General features: G+C 38.4%; 1 protein-coding gene across 3 annotated transcripts in view; it reads right to left on the bottom strand.

Annotated features, from left to right (window-relative positions):
- The window catches only part of LOC122790141 (vascular endothelial growth factor receptor kdr-like), a 674,216-nt gene that overhangs the window by 547,452 nt on the left and 109,031 nt on the right, over positions 1–17,733 (bottom strand). For all 3 annotated transcript variants that reach the window (XM_044057728.1, XM_044057729.1, XM_044057730.1), the window contains exons 2-3: positions 15,227–15,323; positions 3,654–3,850 (exon numbers count right to left, since the gene is read on the bottom strand). In XM_044057728.1, coding sequence (XP_043913663.1) covers positions 3,654–3,850; positions 15,227–15,323 — 294 coding nt within the window. The remainder of the gene's footprint in view (positions 1–3,653; positions 3,851–15,226; positions 15,324–17,733) is intronic.

The following is a 17,733-nucleotide window of genomic DNA, read 5'->3' as shown; positions in this document are numbered from 1 at the left end:
TCAAACAAAAGGCAAATGCCATATTTCTGATTACTTCTGGTAAATGAAACATTTGAAATAACAGGATGAATAAAAGCATGAGATATGCTTAAGATCAGATTCAGAACGAGTCACTGTACAGGATGTTAGACTGTTTGAGGCACATTATTTATACTTATTTATACAGCTAGGCTATGACTCTTAAATACTTATAGTTCTACACCTATATGTTACATACACTGTCAAGCTCAGACTATAACTGTAGGCCATAATAGAGCTTTTCACTGATTTCTTTATCATGACTCAGACTCGATACTAGAATGAATAAATATCAATATTTTAATAAAACCCAAGTCTTTTATTACAATACTTGCAAAATCTTAGGCAAAGAAAGGCTATAAACAGAAGTACTGTCTAGGTAACACTGATGCTTAGTGGTTACAATCTCTTCTTCGCAGCTCTAGGATCAAAAGTTTAGTCATGACCTTTGTTCATTGTCCATGTGGAGTCTGCATGTTTCCCACAAGTCTATGTGGGCATCAGCTGGGTATTTTTGTTTCCACCTAAAATAACATGCAGCTTGACTGGCTACTCTAAACTGTTAATGTGGATTGCTTTAACCTTGTCCTTGTGACTAATGTAATAGCCAGAAATAGGTCATGATGATCAGTTTACTCATCCATTTTATAAATAAATAAATAGTTTAAATTAAAATACCACAAACAGAAAAGATCACAATTGTTTTATAATATATTAACACTTGGCTGTAAAGTCTACAGCCTGACAAGAATCATTCTCTGACCGGTGCTTTAAGCAAATGCATATGTACAGCAAATGCCATGACCACCAGAACGTGCCACAAAGAAGGCATAGTTAGTTTTTCTGACCGTATAGGCAGCACATTTTGCGCCATTTATAGTGATTCTGATTGTGGTTAGCATTTACATATATTTCATTGTACTTGCTTAAATGCTAATGAAAAGACCTGCTAATTAGTTATGGTCTTGTTAGGTTAACCATTTATATGAAGAACACAGTTCAGCCATCAAATGATGTCACATTTAAGTAGTGTAATTTCTGCCATGGCTTGTAATTATCTATACTTTATATACTATATATTTTTTGATTTGGATCCCTTCTGATTTTTTACAGTAATTCTCTGCAGGTTGATGTTCCAGTTATTCTTCCACTGACCTTGTACTAAGCATGATTCTGAAATGGGGTTGCCTCTTTATAAGTGGGATATGGCATTTGAAGACCTATCTTCTGAGTCAGTGGGAATCAAAGGGTAGTTTCCAGACTCTAGGGTAATCGCAGTGTGGCTAGCCTGAAGATGCTGCTATGATCTTTCTCATGGGTGCAGTATGCAGTGAGATCTGTTCTATGGTCTTTCTCATGGGTGCAGAATGCAGTGAGATCTGTTTTGACATGTTGCCTTCTCTTCATGCTCCTGCTCAAGTTCTTCTTACTTCACAGTGCATGTTTACAGGATTAGCATCTGCCCACTACCAGAGGCTGAAACTTTGACAAGGTTTCTCTCCACCACCAGTCTCCAGCAAATAAAAACTTGCACTGCTACGAAAAATCCTTCTACTGAACTGTCTGATAAGACTGTTGTTCAAACATGAGTCACTATTAGAACAGGCAGATGACATACCTGCTATTTTGCATGACTCTAGTTGCTCATTTGTTAAAAATTCTGAAAAAAAGAAAAAAGAATTCTACTTTCTAGCAATGTTGGGAATAGGTGTTCTCTCTCCATATCCTGCTGTATCCGATAATTCCTTACATGTGTTCATATGGAGGTTGATATGGATGATGTGTATGCAATTGTACTGCATATTAGAAGTACCATGGCACTGTCCCTGACCTCCATCATACCCCTGTACAAGTTCATATCCTCATGTATAAGTACTTTATCAATCGTACTGCATATGAGAAGTATCATGCCCCTGTACTAGTTCATATCCTCATGTATATGTACTTTATAAATCGTACTGCATATGAGAAGTATCATGCACTGTCCCTGGCCTCCATCATGCCTCTGTACTAGTTCATATCCTCATGTATATGTACTTTATCCATCTCTACCTAATTCTCAGTGGCAATACCGTGGACTTGTAATTTGTCATGACACATCTAGTTCTGGACACACAAGACCTTGCATGTCTCTGGAACTAACTGTGAAATACTTCTTCACCTGGCACCCATGTGTAAAGCCATAATTGTCAGTACTGCTACATCCAAAAGGGGAGTTTCTTCATCAAGGAATCAGGCTGTGCACACCCAACAAGTGTTGAGTTACATGGTATTCCCCCACCCTGTTGTGACATAATTTCCTCATTATGTTGAATCTGAATCGGTGTCACTGCCTACTGCGTTATCTACCTGCTGTGGGGTAGGGGCCCTGCCAATACACTTTGTGCCTGCATGCCACCGTCCTGAGGCTGTGTTATAAAAATGAGAGTTATAGCATCATCTTTGGCAGACATTCTTCTGTCAACATTAGCATGCTGTACTGTGACACAGGACATGATTATTTCTGGTGCTGACCTCATAAAGAAATATGTCAAGATGTAGTTAGTGTAACCTTTGATAGTTGCATGTGATTTTTTTTCTTAAAGGTATAATGTCCACAGTTACCATGCTCTGTCTGTAGAGTTTGTGCTACACCTGATGTTGGAGTACCTAATGAGGAAGCATTTAAGAGTCATAAACATACACAGGTATCATGCCAAGTACATCTAGCCCAAAATTAACAAAGCTAGCCAAACTGCCTTCTGCACTGCCTGTGTATGGATGCTATAGGTGTCTGAAAGTACTGTTGTCAACACCATCTCAGATTCCTGCAGCATCGTCAGCGCATAAATGTCATCACCCCTTATAGATAGAAAATACTGCTCATCCAGTTAGAATGTGGAAAAACCAAAACTGGTGCTATGGGCACCTGTATCTTATCAAGCCTTTGTCTTGGTACATCCCACTATGTCATTAGTTATTTTCTTACACTGTGCTAAGGTACAGTTCATTCAAAATATATCATTCATGTCAGCTGTTAATTAATTCCATGATTTACCTTTTTCTGTTTGTTTTGGCATCTCTTTTCCAAGAGGAAGACATCATACATTTTTCAGTGCATCCACAGTGATATGATTCTCATCAGAACTGAAGTTTTCTCCTTCCTGTGTCTTGACCCCTTCCTAATCGATGTGACTTCATAGAATTTCGGGTCATATATTTCACTCCTTCATTAAATGTAGCAGAAGTACAATGAGGCATGGACCATGCGTTCTGGGTTTGCCGTTCCTTTGTATTACTGTATGCATTCATCTTCTGTTGTGCATGTTGAAAATGTGGATAGTTAAGAAAGTGTAAAGCTAAATGGGGGCCTATAAGTGTTTCCTGCAACATATCCAATCCAAAATATGGTCAGATCACATCCACCACCTTAATTTTGCTTTCCTTATATCATGGCCTCAACTTGAAAACTGACAGTATTAGGTAATTTTGTGCACTACACTAAATATTGTTTTCTTGTGCTAGTCTCCTATCCTTTGTGTCAGTGAATCAGGCATTATACGACACTGTAGATATCAAATACAACTTACAATACATTAATATGGATATAACAAAACTGGAGATAAATAGATATTGCAACAATAAATATGTTTTACCTTTCACATAAATATATATTTGCTTTCTACTTTTTTTGCCATCTTTCCATTTGACGCAAGTGTAATAACCTGTATCCATGGTGCTTGCTCCTGTCAGAATGAAGTTGGAGCAGGATGCTTGGACCCTTCCTTGGCATGCGGATTTATTTGGAGACACTGCAAGCCTTGGCCATTCCCATTCTAGATTATTAGAACCTCTGTTTAAGGATTAAATACATTTTCATGTTAGGAAAACCAAAACAGAACATTAGTACATTTTTTTTAAATTTCCTTTAAAAAAACATTGCTCAAATGGTTCACAACCCGCACAGATTTATTTAACATCTATGTTTATGTAAGAACTTAGTGACCCTTTTATTTCTAGGGTTCATCCAATAGCATTTTGTGCAACATCTTAGTTTCTGGGACATGTCGAAGATTTGTCATAGATGCTAAAACGATTCTATTTGGATCATAGGATGAAGTCGAATAACAAATGAAGAACATTTGGCCTCCAGTCACTTTACCACCAAATGACAGATGAGTATATAGTTTTATTATAAATTACTGAAAGGGTACATTTTTCTCAGATGTTTTTACAGAAGGTCATTGCCTAAAACTATCATTAGACTGAAATTTCCTTCCTGTGACATCCTTTCTTTGTGTCACATCATTAGGGTCTAGGTAATCTAAAGGCAAATGCAGTATAACCTAGCAGTGTAGATGGTGAAAAAGCTTTAAGTATTGCAGTTCAGAGACGTGACTTTTGTGCAGATATGGTTTGCCACACAACATGCAATCCAATCCTATTGCTAACTCGCATACAAGCATATATACACTGTCACCTCTCCAACTCCGCTTACCTCTATTGACATTCCATAACATAGACACATCCATCATTCATCCATAAGTACTGTTGACAATAAATTACACCCCTGAATTTGTCAAACAAATATATGTTTGGTTAAATGCAGGAGAACCGCACACATACAAATAGAGAGATACAGATGATGTTCATCTTGCTTTGGTTTTGCACTTTTTCAGTTCTTCTCATCTTTTCTTAATGAAAGCTTTTCCAGTCCTCTAATTCTTTACTACTTAGATAATTCATATTTTTCACTCATATTCTTCTTTATGGTAATGGAAAATGTTCTGTTGTTGTTAGTATGATATTTCAAATCATCTGCTCTTTTTGTACTTCTCCTTTTCATATACAGCTGTCAATCACTTTGCCTTGCTGATGTTTGTGTATCTGATTTCCTCTTTCTATCCATCTTTGATATTGTCTGCACCTGGACAGATGTATGTTTGTCTTTTTGGCTTTTCCTGCTTAGGGGTTGCCACAGCGGAACTCAGGTCCGCTAACGATTGGCAGTTGATTTTTTATGGTGCCGAGTTGCCAGTCCGACGCCCAACCTTCAGTGAAGGTACGCACGCCCATTCATGCATGTCTTTCGGAGGCCACTTGACCACGGGGAGGAAATGCAGACTCCACACAGAAGGCATTTCAGCTGTGAATCGAACAGGAGAACCTCTTGATGCGAGGTAACAACGCTACCGCTGTACCACCACGAATAGATGTATAACGCAAGTGTATTCTTTGACTTCCTGCATTATGGCATCCTCTTAGCTAATATTTATTTTAAACTGCAGTGTTACATTATTAGATTTGCATAAGGAAAATGTTGTAGTATCCCAATGTTTTATCTGTTATTTGGTTCCTTAATTACTGTGTCCAGAGTTTCTTTAAGATATTTTGAAATCATATTAGCCATCTCTTTTCTTATTTAGCCATATTTAACAAAGAGCTAGTTAGAGCCCACATATTATAGTTCCACTGCCTTCCCTCAGTTCCTTTTAATACATAATTGACTATTTCTGTTCTATTTCTGGAGGCAGAAGAGGAGTGTATATCTAGCTCCATAAACTCTATAATATTTAGTCAACGAACTGCAATCAGTCACTGTAATTTAATTATATTATGGTGAGTTAATCTGCATAAAAAATGTTACATCTTCCCTTAACTATAAATTATAACTACCCCCCTTCCAGCCCATAATTCATGTGGTTACTTATCACTGTTTGACCTTTAGTATTCATCCCCTCAAAGCCATCTAATCATATTACTGTTAATAAAATGCATCTATTACAATTCTTCTCAGGCTCATATTCCAATTTCTTTTTAAAGCTTAAATGTAAGCATAATATTGTTACTTGTTTTTTTTCACTTTCTAGTTCTGTTATAGCTTTCTCTGAAAAAGCTGCCCTTTAATAACACTGTTAACATCTATAGAACATTACTGGCTAACACTTAAAACTTCGAGTCTGGTAAATATTGTGATGTCCATCAGGCCACTGAAAGGTATATGTTAGCATTATAGATATGTGTGCAGCTTTTCATAGAAGGCAACAGCTTTGGCCAGAAAGGCAATTCCATTTAAATTCCAACCTTTATTTGTGGAATGGTTTCCTTTGTATCTTAGTAATTCTTCATTTCCAAATTAGGAAGAGGCGGGCTGATGACAAGGATACAGTCTTGATTATTCCTCTTATTTCTTTTAGAATGCATGCATTTTATTTCATCTTGCCTCTCCATATGCTATTAATCCTTGCATTATCACAGATGATATTTGTTACAGTGATACATTCCTTATTGATTCCTATATATTTGCATTTATCAACAATGAGATACATCACTTTTCTTGTAAAAACTATATTCATGTCAGCTGGGTTGCCTGTATCACTTCCAAGTCCATTTAGTCTTCCTTTCCCTTCTGCTGACCCGTCTCCATATTTTCAATAGGGCATAGTATTTAGGGTTCCTATCACGTAGTCGAACTTTTACAAGTTCAAACCTCATATGGTCGAGACCATAAGTTCGAATTTGTAAAGGTTCGAGCATTTCAATGGAAATCTCCATAAGCGGAGGTTTCCATTTTGTTCAATGGGATGCAGTCTCAGAGTTGGTATATTTAAGTAGCAGGGGGTGTGCAGGGTAGCTTCCCCCCTGTGTAAAACAGTTTATTTAGTTTTCCATTGTTTTTTTTTTTTTTATCCATAGTGGAAGTTTTGTAACTTTAAATATAATGGTTCGAACATTACGTGTTCAAAGTTACAAGACTTCAGCTATGCGATATAGACCCTGGTATTTACTACTGAACCTGTCTTTTTTTTCTGTTGGCATTATCTCTTATCTATTTTCTTTTAGGATTTTCCTGAATTCTTTTAGTATTTTTTTTTAATTCTTAGTCTTCAGTTTTCTGACCACATCTATCTCTTCTTTTGTATCTAAGTTAGTTCTACTGTTTCATTTTTCTAATCTCTTTTTTTTATATTTCCCATGCTTGGTTTATATGGCTCCATCCTACATTTTCATTATAAGGGCCATTTTCCTTACCTTTTGTTTTGATTGAATTTTCTCCCTTGTTATTTTGAACTGCTTATTCTTCCACACCTGTTTCTTGTACATATACCCTGAGATCATACTTCATAACTTCTCTATATACTCTGCTTCAGCTCTTGTATTTTACTGTAACCTGTAGACTTATATTGACTTTATTTAATATGATTTCATTCCTTGTTTCATTATTGAACATTTTTGCATTTTAGCTTAGAGTGTCATTATTTATTTTTATGAAATCTGTTTATTGGTCACCTTTTCAGTGTTGATACCTATTATCTAGAAGATATTATGTAGTTCAACTGTCTAGGCATTTCCCATTGTGTTCATCTTATTTTTAAGATATTATTTATCAAGACATTAATTTATAACTCCATCATATTTTTCTGTACATCACAGTTAAACAGTCTTGCAATTCTTTCAAGTTGTCTATAAAACACTTACTTTCCTTAAGAAATTTTACTAGATTTAGACCATAAAGCTCTGCACAAGCATGAAATTGGTTCCTGATAAATTTCCAAGGACTAAAATTGCAGTACTCAAAACAGGAACTTCAAAATCCAGTAATGGGGGGAAGTTACCAAGTCTGAGGTTATGGCAGTTTGGAGTGTTCCCCCTACTCTGCAGTACACTGATTTCAGAGGTAGTACATATAAGCAGCAGGGAGGCACCCCATGCTAAAATAATAGAAATGTAGAATGGTGAGTTTTGAAATGTATCTTTCTTAGTTGTTTGACTTACAATTGTGGGTCTGGGAAAATATTGTAATCTATTCCGTTTTTACTGCATGGATAATTCCTTTTGTATATTTTGTACTTCTAAATTTCTGGTTATTTTCATTTTGTAACAAAAAAACAAGTAGATAAAGTACAGAGAAGTAGACCAATAACCAAAAAAACCTCTGCACAGCAAACAAAGCAATGGCCTTACCATGATAAAGCAGGAGAAAGAAAATCTCAGATAAATAAGTAAAATGGATTCATGGTCCGCCAAAAACTTTAATAAAGACTATATAAAACCAAGAGTTAAGTACTTTTGTTTTATTACTTTTCAGACTTCATCAGAACTAATCATTCAAAAAAAGAGGCACCCAGCTTAATACTCTTAAGTAAATTAATACAGTGATATAAATTAATTACATTTGAGCTGCCCTTAATTTCAAAACGAGGACAATAAAAATGCAGTCAATCAAACCAGTTATTTATATCATGAATTCATATTTATATGTTCATATTTTATACTATTTGTTTATTTTATGTTGAATATATATTCTGTGTGTACAAGTATTTTCTATGTGTGTATATTAGGTACTGTCCTTTTAAGAATCGGTGTATGAATTTACTTAATATGATATTTGAGAAAACAGACAATGCAGTCCCCCCCATCTCTGACACACACACAGAGCTGCACACATGACCAGCATCATACTCCCAAAGACCACAGTGCAACCAGATTAAGCAGCAGCCACATGATGCCTCTAGGGACCAACAGGTTCATTCCATGGCAACACAGCTGATGAGGTAACATCTATTCCAGAACTATGGGCCCTCATGAGCATACAGTGATAGTGCTGTATCACACAAAACAAACAAAAAGTAAGTAGTGTTAATATCAGACTATGCTGGTCAGAGCATGATAAAGCTACACAGTGCACAGGATATTCCAATATAGACCAGAAAGAACAGGTGGTGGTCTGGATGACAGTCATCATTATGTATACAGATGCTGAAGGACAAAGAGATACAGGTCTATCCACTCAAACACATTGAACAATGGAATTTCACAAGAGGTGGATACAATGACTTTGAACTGATGGGTATCCTGTGCCAGGGTCTTCTTCCTGTGATGGATGTGGAATTCTTCTAAGTAACCAAGACATGGGGCCATTTCAGTGGCTTTTCTGCAAGTACTTGAGAGTCTCCCATCACAGAGATAGTGTGCGACTGTGACACCATGAACGAGATGGAGGCTGGGTGGTATCTCCACCCAGGATGAAGGAAGCAGGGTATTGTATACTCCTAGACATAGGTAAGAAGTTTATATCCACTGCTAGTCCCGCTACACAGCTACCACTGGTGTATTCCCTACTCCAACACCATAAAAACAGGCCAGTGATGTTGGCACTAGAAATCATATGTGGGGGATGTGAAAAGGGACATGGTGTATGCCATCACAAGCCTCATAAGACCTATCATTACAGTGGAGCCTGGATTACTTGTCCTCACAGAGTTGCTGGCAGTACTGAATGATAACCTCATGAATGACATACACCACACCAATTAGCTCAATGCTGGAATGGGCAACAATGGAGTTGCCAGCATGACATTCCATCAGATGCGTTGACTGATACTGAGTGCCATCCACGTGTTAGGGGACCAGCTGGGACACAAGATGGTGCTGGGTATCCCTGTTAGATTTTACTGTGGAGAGTATACCCACATCAGATTCAGTGCTTTCATCTGCTCCTGCAGCTGAAAAAGCAGCACAGCTGCAGGGGATCCCTCTGAATGAGGAAATATATAATCTCAGATGTATCTGTGGGTGAGGCCATACCTTCCCTGTACTGTAGGTGGGTGTCTATTCAGAATAGAGACAGACAATACCACTGTGTTATTTCACTAAGACTCGGATGTCTGTTTCTCATCATCATCCTCATCAGCACCCTACACAAGATTCGACATCAGCCTGTTGCCCTGCCCTAGCCTCCACTGTTGTCATCATACTAGTGCTCTGCCATGTGACTATGCAACCAAATGCACACCAAATGTAGGTGTGCATACCTGTGCTATAACTGTTTCTCTGTGGCATACATGCTAACATGTACTATACAATTACAACTTATCTTGATTACTATCCTGATGTGGCTGGACATCTCCTGTTTCCATAACAGACCATAAGCATGTTATGATGTGGTTAGCCTACGGTCTCTGTGGTATAGGGCTGTTGTATAGGAAACTGTTATACATGGTATATACAAACCTGATGAATAATCACCAGAGATGTGTGTGTGGGGGGTTTGGTCTATTTTAATGTCAGTGTCCAATCCTCAAGGAATGATTCCAGTACCACTGTCACTCAACAAGAACACCAAACACTCCTCTGACTGTGTTAGGTTGTTGTGTCCAGGTGGCATGCCCGCCTCCTGTGGCAACTTCTCATCTGCTATTGTTCATGTCTTTGCATTGTATGGCATCTCACTATAAGCCTTTGTTGATGCTATATTGTACAATTCTGACACTCCCTAGCAGTGATGTCATGGATTAATGTCTGCCACACCTGTGTCCCTAAAGGTTGCTCAGCTCCCTTACTCTCCACTGGGCACTGTCCTTGTGCCCTGAGTCCCTGCAGCAGGACATCACAGTCATCAAGGCTGATGTTGTTCACTTCGTATTCCAGACATGCCCACACCTGTGAACACAAGACACACACGTATAAGCTGTGTCTTTTCACAAGGTGCAAATGATAGATGTGCTCACCAGACATCTCAGCTGCAGATGACTACTGCTGAGGTCATGGCTGGGAAGGTTGATGGTTTTTGGGGGTGCCTAGATGAAGGAGATCTTGAGTTCTCAAGTGCCCCATTGCCCAAGATGACCAAGCTGCAGCTTAAGTGAATCTGTAGTAAGAAAGCATTGTGCAGAGGGTCTATATTATAAGCTTGAAAGCTTAAAACAGCGAACGCTCTTTTATCGAACTGTAAACATCGAAACCACTAAATAGAGAAAACACGGAACAGTAATTTTTTTCCCAAGGAAAAAATTGCTGCTCTGCAAAAAAAACAAAAAAAAAAATGCAAACACAAAATAAAATGGAGGGCTTCACCCAGCATACCCCCTGATGTGGGGGCTGTACCCCCCTCACCCCCCCTACTTAAATATACCAACTCCAAGATTGCACCACAGTGGAGGAAATGGCAATGTCCCAAAAATGGCACACTGATTTTTCTTTCCTAGGAAAAAGAAATGACTGTTCCGTGTTTTCGCTACTTAGTGCTTTCGATATTTACAGCTCAATAAAAGAGTGTTCGCTCTTTTAAGCTTTTAAGCTTATGATATAGACCCTTGTTGCAGATACATGGGTAAAATGGAGACACCCTGGCCTGGACTGCAAATCTTATTGAACTGACTGGCCTTGGCTATGGGGCTGGTGCAACCCATATCACTGGTCACTCTGATCAGTCATGTGATGATGTGACACATTATTGTCCCTCTGGTCCAGGAAGGCAGATCCCATGTAGCTACTTGTACCACACTCTGTCCCCAATTTGATGTACCCCCTTCCACTTGTAAGAAGTGCCACACTTTCTACATTGCTCAACCCTCTCCTTCATAATTTTCTACTACCAGCTTGTCTCTGTTCCTCATCTTAGTGTGTGCCTATTCACATTTGCTTATATCTGCTGTTCTATGGGTGTCTGTCTGATCCTGCACTTGGCACTTCTTCCTTTCCTTTCATCCCCCACAGCTGCATATTCCTATATGTTATCTTTCTGTGCATCTCTCTGCTTGCTTCTTTCCTCATTTTCCCACGTCACTATACATCCCTTTATTGACATTTTATTTATCTAATGGGTGTCCATGTAAGTGGATAACATAGCATTGCAGTTTCTTTACAACTACATATACATAACACTGCTTTATGTTTGCCTGTTTAGGGATGCACTGACATTCACAGCATAGCTTCTATTTATTTATTACATTTTAGTAGCCTGTAAACTAATGATTTTACCTCTTGTGGGATTTGTGCAGTATTGCACATAGCTATACTACTGAATCTGCCTTGCACTTCCATACAGATGTTTCACTGCATGGACATGTCTCTGCTTATGTATTTGCTGTCCTCCTCACCTGAATAGAGTAGATTGTAGCCTCCTGCTTGAAAATGCAGCTCATCTTGCTTTAAATATACATTTTGTATATACACTTCCTTCAGTGCCATCAGACTGGGCAGGCTTTTTGCAGGTGTGCAGTGCATGGCTGGGAATCGTGTCCTTTGTATTGTTTTTGTGGCATTTACAAAGGTATCTTTAGCATCTTCCTCTTTCAGCATACATTGCCTTTCTTCATTACCATCTTTACTTCTTTTTCATTGACTTCTTTATCCTTACATCATTCAGTCTTCTATTCTCGAACATCTGACGAGTTTGGAGACACAACATACCTTCACAGCTTGTCTAGGTTCATTTGTGGCTCAGCCACTGCTTTCTTCTTTTCTCCATTACTGCTACAAGCCTGTAGTATTTGCATTTTTCGTAATTATAAATTTAATGACAGTCAACTGACAGTTTCTAGACCATTGTCCACAAACTAGTACACTTCATCTGTGTGGCCTTACTCTCTCTTTCCCTTACAGTTGGTAATCGATGGATATATCAATATGTCATGATCTACATTTTCTTGACGCTCAGAGTAGTTGTTCAGCTTATCCAAAACATGTTGGGACTCTATCATATGGTCTACTATCACATATGTTTCTGTTCTCTTGTTTTAGCAATAAAACAGTTCAGCTATTAACTTATTATGCTTAATGTTTGCACAGTTGGAAAATCTTGATACCCACTTTTTCCCCAGTGTGTTTATATTTTTCTGTCCTAGTTCATTTCAAATACTGGGTATCTTTCTTATATGCTGTAGGTTTAAACTTTATAAACTTTCCATGATTTTGTTATTTACCTTTCATAATAATAACTTCCTTATAACATTCTGTATGGAGCCACTTAGTCTTAAAGTTTCCTTGTAAATGAATATTTCTGATTTGGTCCTTCATTTTTCATCAGGAAATATTTATGATCATGTATAATAACAAACCAGAGTTTGCCCATTGGGTTACACTTTGCAATAAATAAAATAATTGTCATTTATTACACTTATGCCCAAGGACCTGGAGGAGGCACAAATTACTACAATTAACTTAATTTAGGTTAGCATGGATCACCCACATACACAGGCAGTGAATATAATTGGAGTTTATGGTTCATGTACTGCAGCATTGCACAGGTGGATATGGTACACGCACTGCAGCAGTGCATTGCACATGTGGGTATGGTACATGCACTGCAGCATTGCACAGATGGGTATGGTACATGCACTGCAGCATTGCAGAGATGGGTATGGCTTTTTATAGCAGAACAAACAAGAGACTGACTAGAGCAAAGTCTATACAACTTAGTCAATTTTATTAGATGAACAACACTGTAGTACTTTCTACAAAGTCATCCTATAATTATTTTTGTGAAGCATCCTTACAAAATAATTTCTTTTGAATGCATATATAGATTCCTGCAGAAAGCAAAAGAGTCATTTACTCAGTACTTATGGCTAGTATCTACATATACGGATATTATTTCAGATTCATTCAGCCATCTAGGCAGTCATTTTCCAATAACCCAGTTTGTGTTTTACAGGGTTAATGGAACATCTGAGCCTTTTCATGCAACTAACAGGTGCAAGACATTGAAACCTATTCTGGATATGATACCAGTCATCTGCAGAGCACACGCACACACTCACTACATGCACACAGACACACGTGCAATTTGGAGGATGAGAGTTCATCTATTGCAAGTCATTGAAGTGGGAGGAAACTATAGTATCCAAAGAAAGCCAACATAGATGCAGAGAAGGCATGCAAACACCACACAGGAAGCACTCTTGCTGAGAATCAAAGGAGAGAACCTCTTTCTGTGAGGTGGCAACAGATTTATTACACCACAAACATCCATGGAAAACAGCAACCATGTGTTCATGCTTCTGTCAATTCATGCCGTGTCAATGTTTTTCTAATCAGAGCCTAAATTTTCAGACCCAAAGCAAGGCTTCCTTTAGTCTATATCTGCAAATGGGTGCTTGGCTATTGAAGTACATTTTACTGAAGTCCAAGCACAATTTTAGGTTGTTATTATTTATTTATACACCTGGTAAATGGACAGGTCCAAGGACCCTTTTTACCCAGAACATGAATGAAAGCATAAAGTCAGCAAAAAGTACACATATATCAATATACAGGTCAGGCTGACATGTCATATATATTTAAAGGTCTAGTAAAAAGTCATGAGGAATGATAAAGTACTTCAAAGAAAATTAGAGGCTTCATACACCCAATACCACATGTTATTTAGCGACTGCATTCTTACTTTTTTGTAATCGCCAAAGGTGACAACTGAATTGCAGAAAATTTCCACTCTCATTCATATCACTGAGAACATGAAACATCTACTTTGCACTATTGTAATACCATGTAGTTAACTACCTGTTTACTGTGAAGTGGTTAAATCCATTGGTGTTCTGTTAGTGCTGAATGAGGTTTTGTTTAAATGGACAGTGATTTTGCAGTAGCATGCTGTAGCATGTTTCAGTTGGCAGTAGATATTTATGAGGAGGCTTTTGTTGTCTATAGCTATATTAACATTGGGCCTGACTACTATGGTGGTTGCTTGGATCAGTGAACAGGCAGTAGTCAAAGTTTAACAACCTAACAGACAGAACAGAGCTCATGAGTTGCTCTGGCTATAACTGGGAACCAGTTGGACAGTTGAGCTATAGTTTAGCATTTTAGGTCACATGATTAAGGATACTGGATGTTAACGGGCATCATCATCTAACCCTTTATTTAATTATATTAATCTCCATTTGCCTAATGTGTGTCTGAGCAAATCATTTAAACAGACAGTACTGCCAGGCTTTCAGTGAAAATGCTCCTCAACCCAGTTGTTCAACTTAGTTAACAAGACAAATAGATAGATGATACATACATACATACATACATACATACATACAGAAATAATCAAATTAATAAATACAATTTGCTATAGCCAATGAAAGGCAACAATATTTCCAAGACCAGAGTTCTTGGAGAAGAGAGAGACCACTTGTGAGGCATTACTTCATTATACCACAGTCTACCCCTCCTTTCCAGCTTGTTATAGCACCAATGATTCTGCAGCTGTGCATGTGAGTATATGTGCAGTTCTTTGTGCATGTACAAGCAAGCATGTATGTGTGTTTGCGTCTGTGTGTTCACATGTGATAGTACTGGTGAGCTTCCATGTTACACAAATTGTATTAAGGTGATATATCTCAATGAATCATGCTCTTGATGAACTGATCAAGAGAGGACATAACACATCAATACAATGTACAACAAAGTCTGAGATCTTGTACATTTTATTTATCGCAATCTTACTAATTTTTTTTACCTGCAAATGATACTGATGGTCCCTCCAGCATTAACTATATAGTCATCTCCTTCACGACTCAGTTGTGGTGCTGAAAGCTTGATAGTTTGAAGGGAACCTAAGTAGAAAGAAAACAATAAAAAGCATTTGTCATAGCCTGTTCTAGAAATTGGAAATTATATGCCATAATTACCAGACTCTCTAACATTTAGAAAGATGCAGCTTATGGGATTTCACTGACAAGAAGTAGACTTCTTTCCATGAAATAGTTGAAGGAAGGGTATGTCTGAATTTGACATATAAAACTATAGAGAAGCTGGCCTATCTCTGCAAAGGTGGACCTTCCCCCATTTAGTGTTATCTTTATTGGCATTTAGAGTCTTCTTAAGTCACTGCTGCTTTCTATACCACACATTTAATCTAGTTTATGGGCATTTTCCCCACTAGTTTGAAATTACTAGCCTCTCTCTCATATGGCAAAGAGGGTTCTGTGGGTGGGGAGCAGACTTGAGAGCCATGCTGCTGTTGCTCAAGGAGGCAAGGTTTACTTTGTAGTGTACCCTACATTCCCCCAGTATTTACATCAGGGATCGGAGACAAATAAAATGAGGAAAGTTATCACCTCCACTAGTAATGTTTATTCACCCCCCAACAGTTACTGTCCTGATAGGCAGCAGCTTTCATTTGGGGCATCCAGTGCCAGGATACCCCGGGCTTGTACTGTCATTCCTCTCCCAGAGTAATGGGTGAGGCAGTTATCACCATCATTTCTTTATTCCTCTCATGCCAGCTTTATCAGGCAGCCCAATTGCTAACTGAGTTATTACATGGCTCATATCAGGACTTTATCCCTCTATGCCAGTACACTTGGCAAAGAGGCAAGGTTTCTGTGAGCAGTACTTGTTACATGGGGGAGGAATAGACTCACACACAAAAAGAGGGATTAAAAAACAGATTCCATTTAACATTTTTCATTATGCATTCTAAGATTAAATGAAATGCTGCTGAAGAAGGGAAAAAATATATTTCAAGTGCATCCAGTACCTGGCTGGCCCTTATGTATTGAAAAAAAACAAGCAATAAACCAGGGCCACAGAATGAGTATGGGTCTAATCTAGTGCAATGCATCCTTTCACTCTGTATAGAAATATGCATGCACTATGCCATAGTCAGTGCACATCTAATTCTTACTAGGAAAATGGGCAAAATGTAACTAGAAGATTAAGACTTACCTAGTACTTTTATTGTTAATGTATTGTAAGATGGTTAGTTTCATGGGAAAGAAAAACACTTTTGCAAAACTATGGCATCATATTATAATGTTTTTTGAAAGTGAAATACATTTGAAATCTGTTTGTGAAATTGAACATAGTTTAGTGTTAGCACCCCAGTGTATGGCACAGTCAAAAAGTACAGTTGTGTGCACTCACCATAAATGTAGATGTTCGAGTGTATTCACTGCTGCAGTCATCACATTTGGGTCATCTGCATGCAGTAGCCCTCAGTCGGCCTGATTGACAAAGTCTTGGGTCCTACGTTGGTTGCTTTCCCTTCTTCTGTGACGTCAGGTCATCAGGGGTATAAAACATGCAGCCGACGCCATTACATCAGTTTTTCTTGCCCCAGATGTCTGGTGCCCCTCTAATAGGAAGCAATTAAATCTATAAATATACAAGGTTATACCTCCAACAAAAAAGCAAATACACCAAAAAGCTTTTGGGCATAGTAAAGGAAAGTAGAGGTATAGCCAAAATAAGTAAGGGGGCTGGAGGGAGGGTAACCAGGAATGCAACAGTGAATACACTTGAACATCTACATTTATGGTAAGTGTACACAACTGTACTATGGTCTTCATGTTTCACTGTTGCAGTCATCACATTTGGGCAGATTCCCAAAGCTAAGGATGGGAGGATGAATTTAGTTTAGATAGCATTAGGGCCAGCTATAAGGCCCTGCAAGACTGCAGTGGTAAAGCCAGCTCTGGATTTAGAGAAAATTGGCAGATGGTAATGCTTGGTGAAAGTATGTACAGAACTCCAGGTAGCAGCTTCTAGGATGTCCCTGGTAGGGATGCCTCTGAGAAAGGCTGTAGAGGTAGATGCAGCCCTGGGTGAGTGGGGTCTGCTCCCCTGTGGGATAGGTTTTCCATGGTGCTTGTAGCAGAAATGAATGCAATGGCCTATCCATTTGGAAATGGTTTGCTTTGAAATTGCCTTCCCCTCTGCCCCTGCAGCAAATGCTACCAGCAGTTGTTCAGAATTTCTTTGAGGTTTAGTCCTGTCCAAGTAGAATCTAAGTTGTCTGTGCACATCTAAGGAGTGCAGTATCCATTCCCCTTTGTTCTGTGGATTAGGAAAGAAGGTTGGCAAATGAATGGACTGATTAAGGGCCACACTGGATACCACCTTGAGCATGGAGGGATTGGTCCTGAGGGACAGCCTGTCTGCATGAAAGATGATTTAAAGGCTCCACTGCCATAAGGGTCTGTAATTCAGATACCCTTCTTGCTGAAGTGATTGCTAAAAGGA

Source organism: Protopterus annectens, chromosome 15.part0, assembly GCF_019279795.1.
Source record: "Protopterus annectens isolate FY-2018-M chromosome 15.part0, PAN1.0, whole genome shotgun sequence".
Classification (NCBI taxonomy): domain Eukaryota; kingdom Metazoa; phylum Chordata; order Ceratodontiformes; family Protopteridae; genus Protopterus; species Protopterus annectens.
This window is presented reverse-complemented; position numbering and strand designations above follow the sequence as displayed.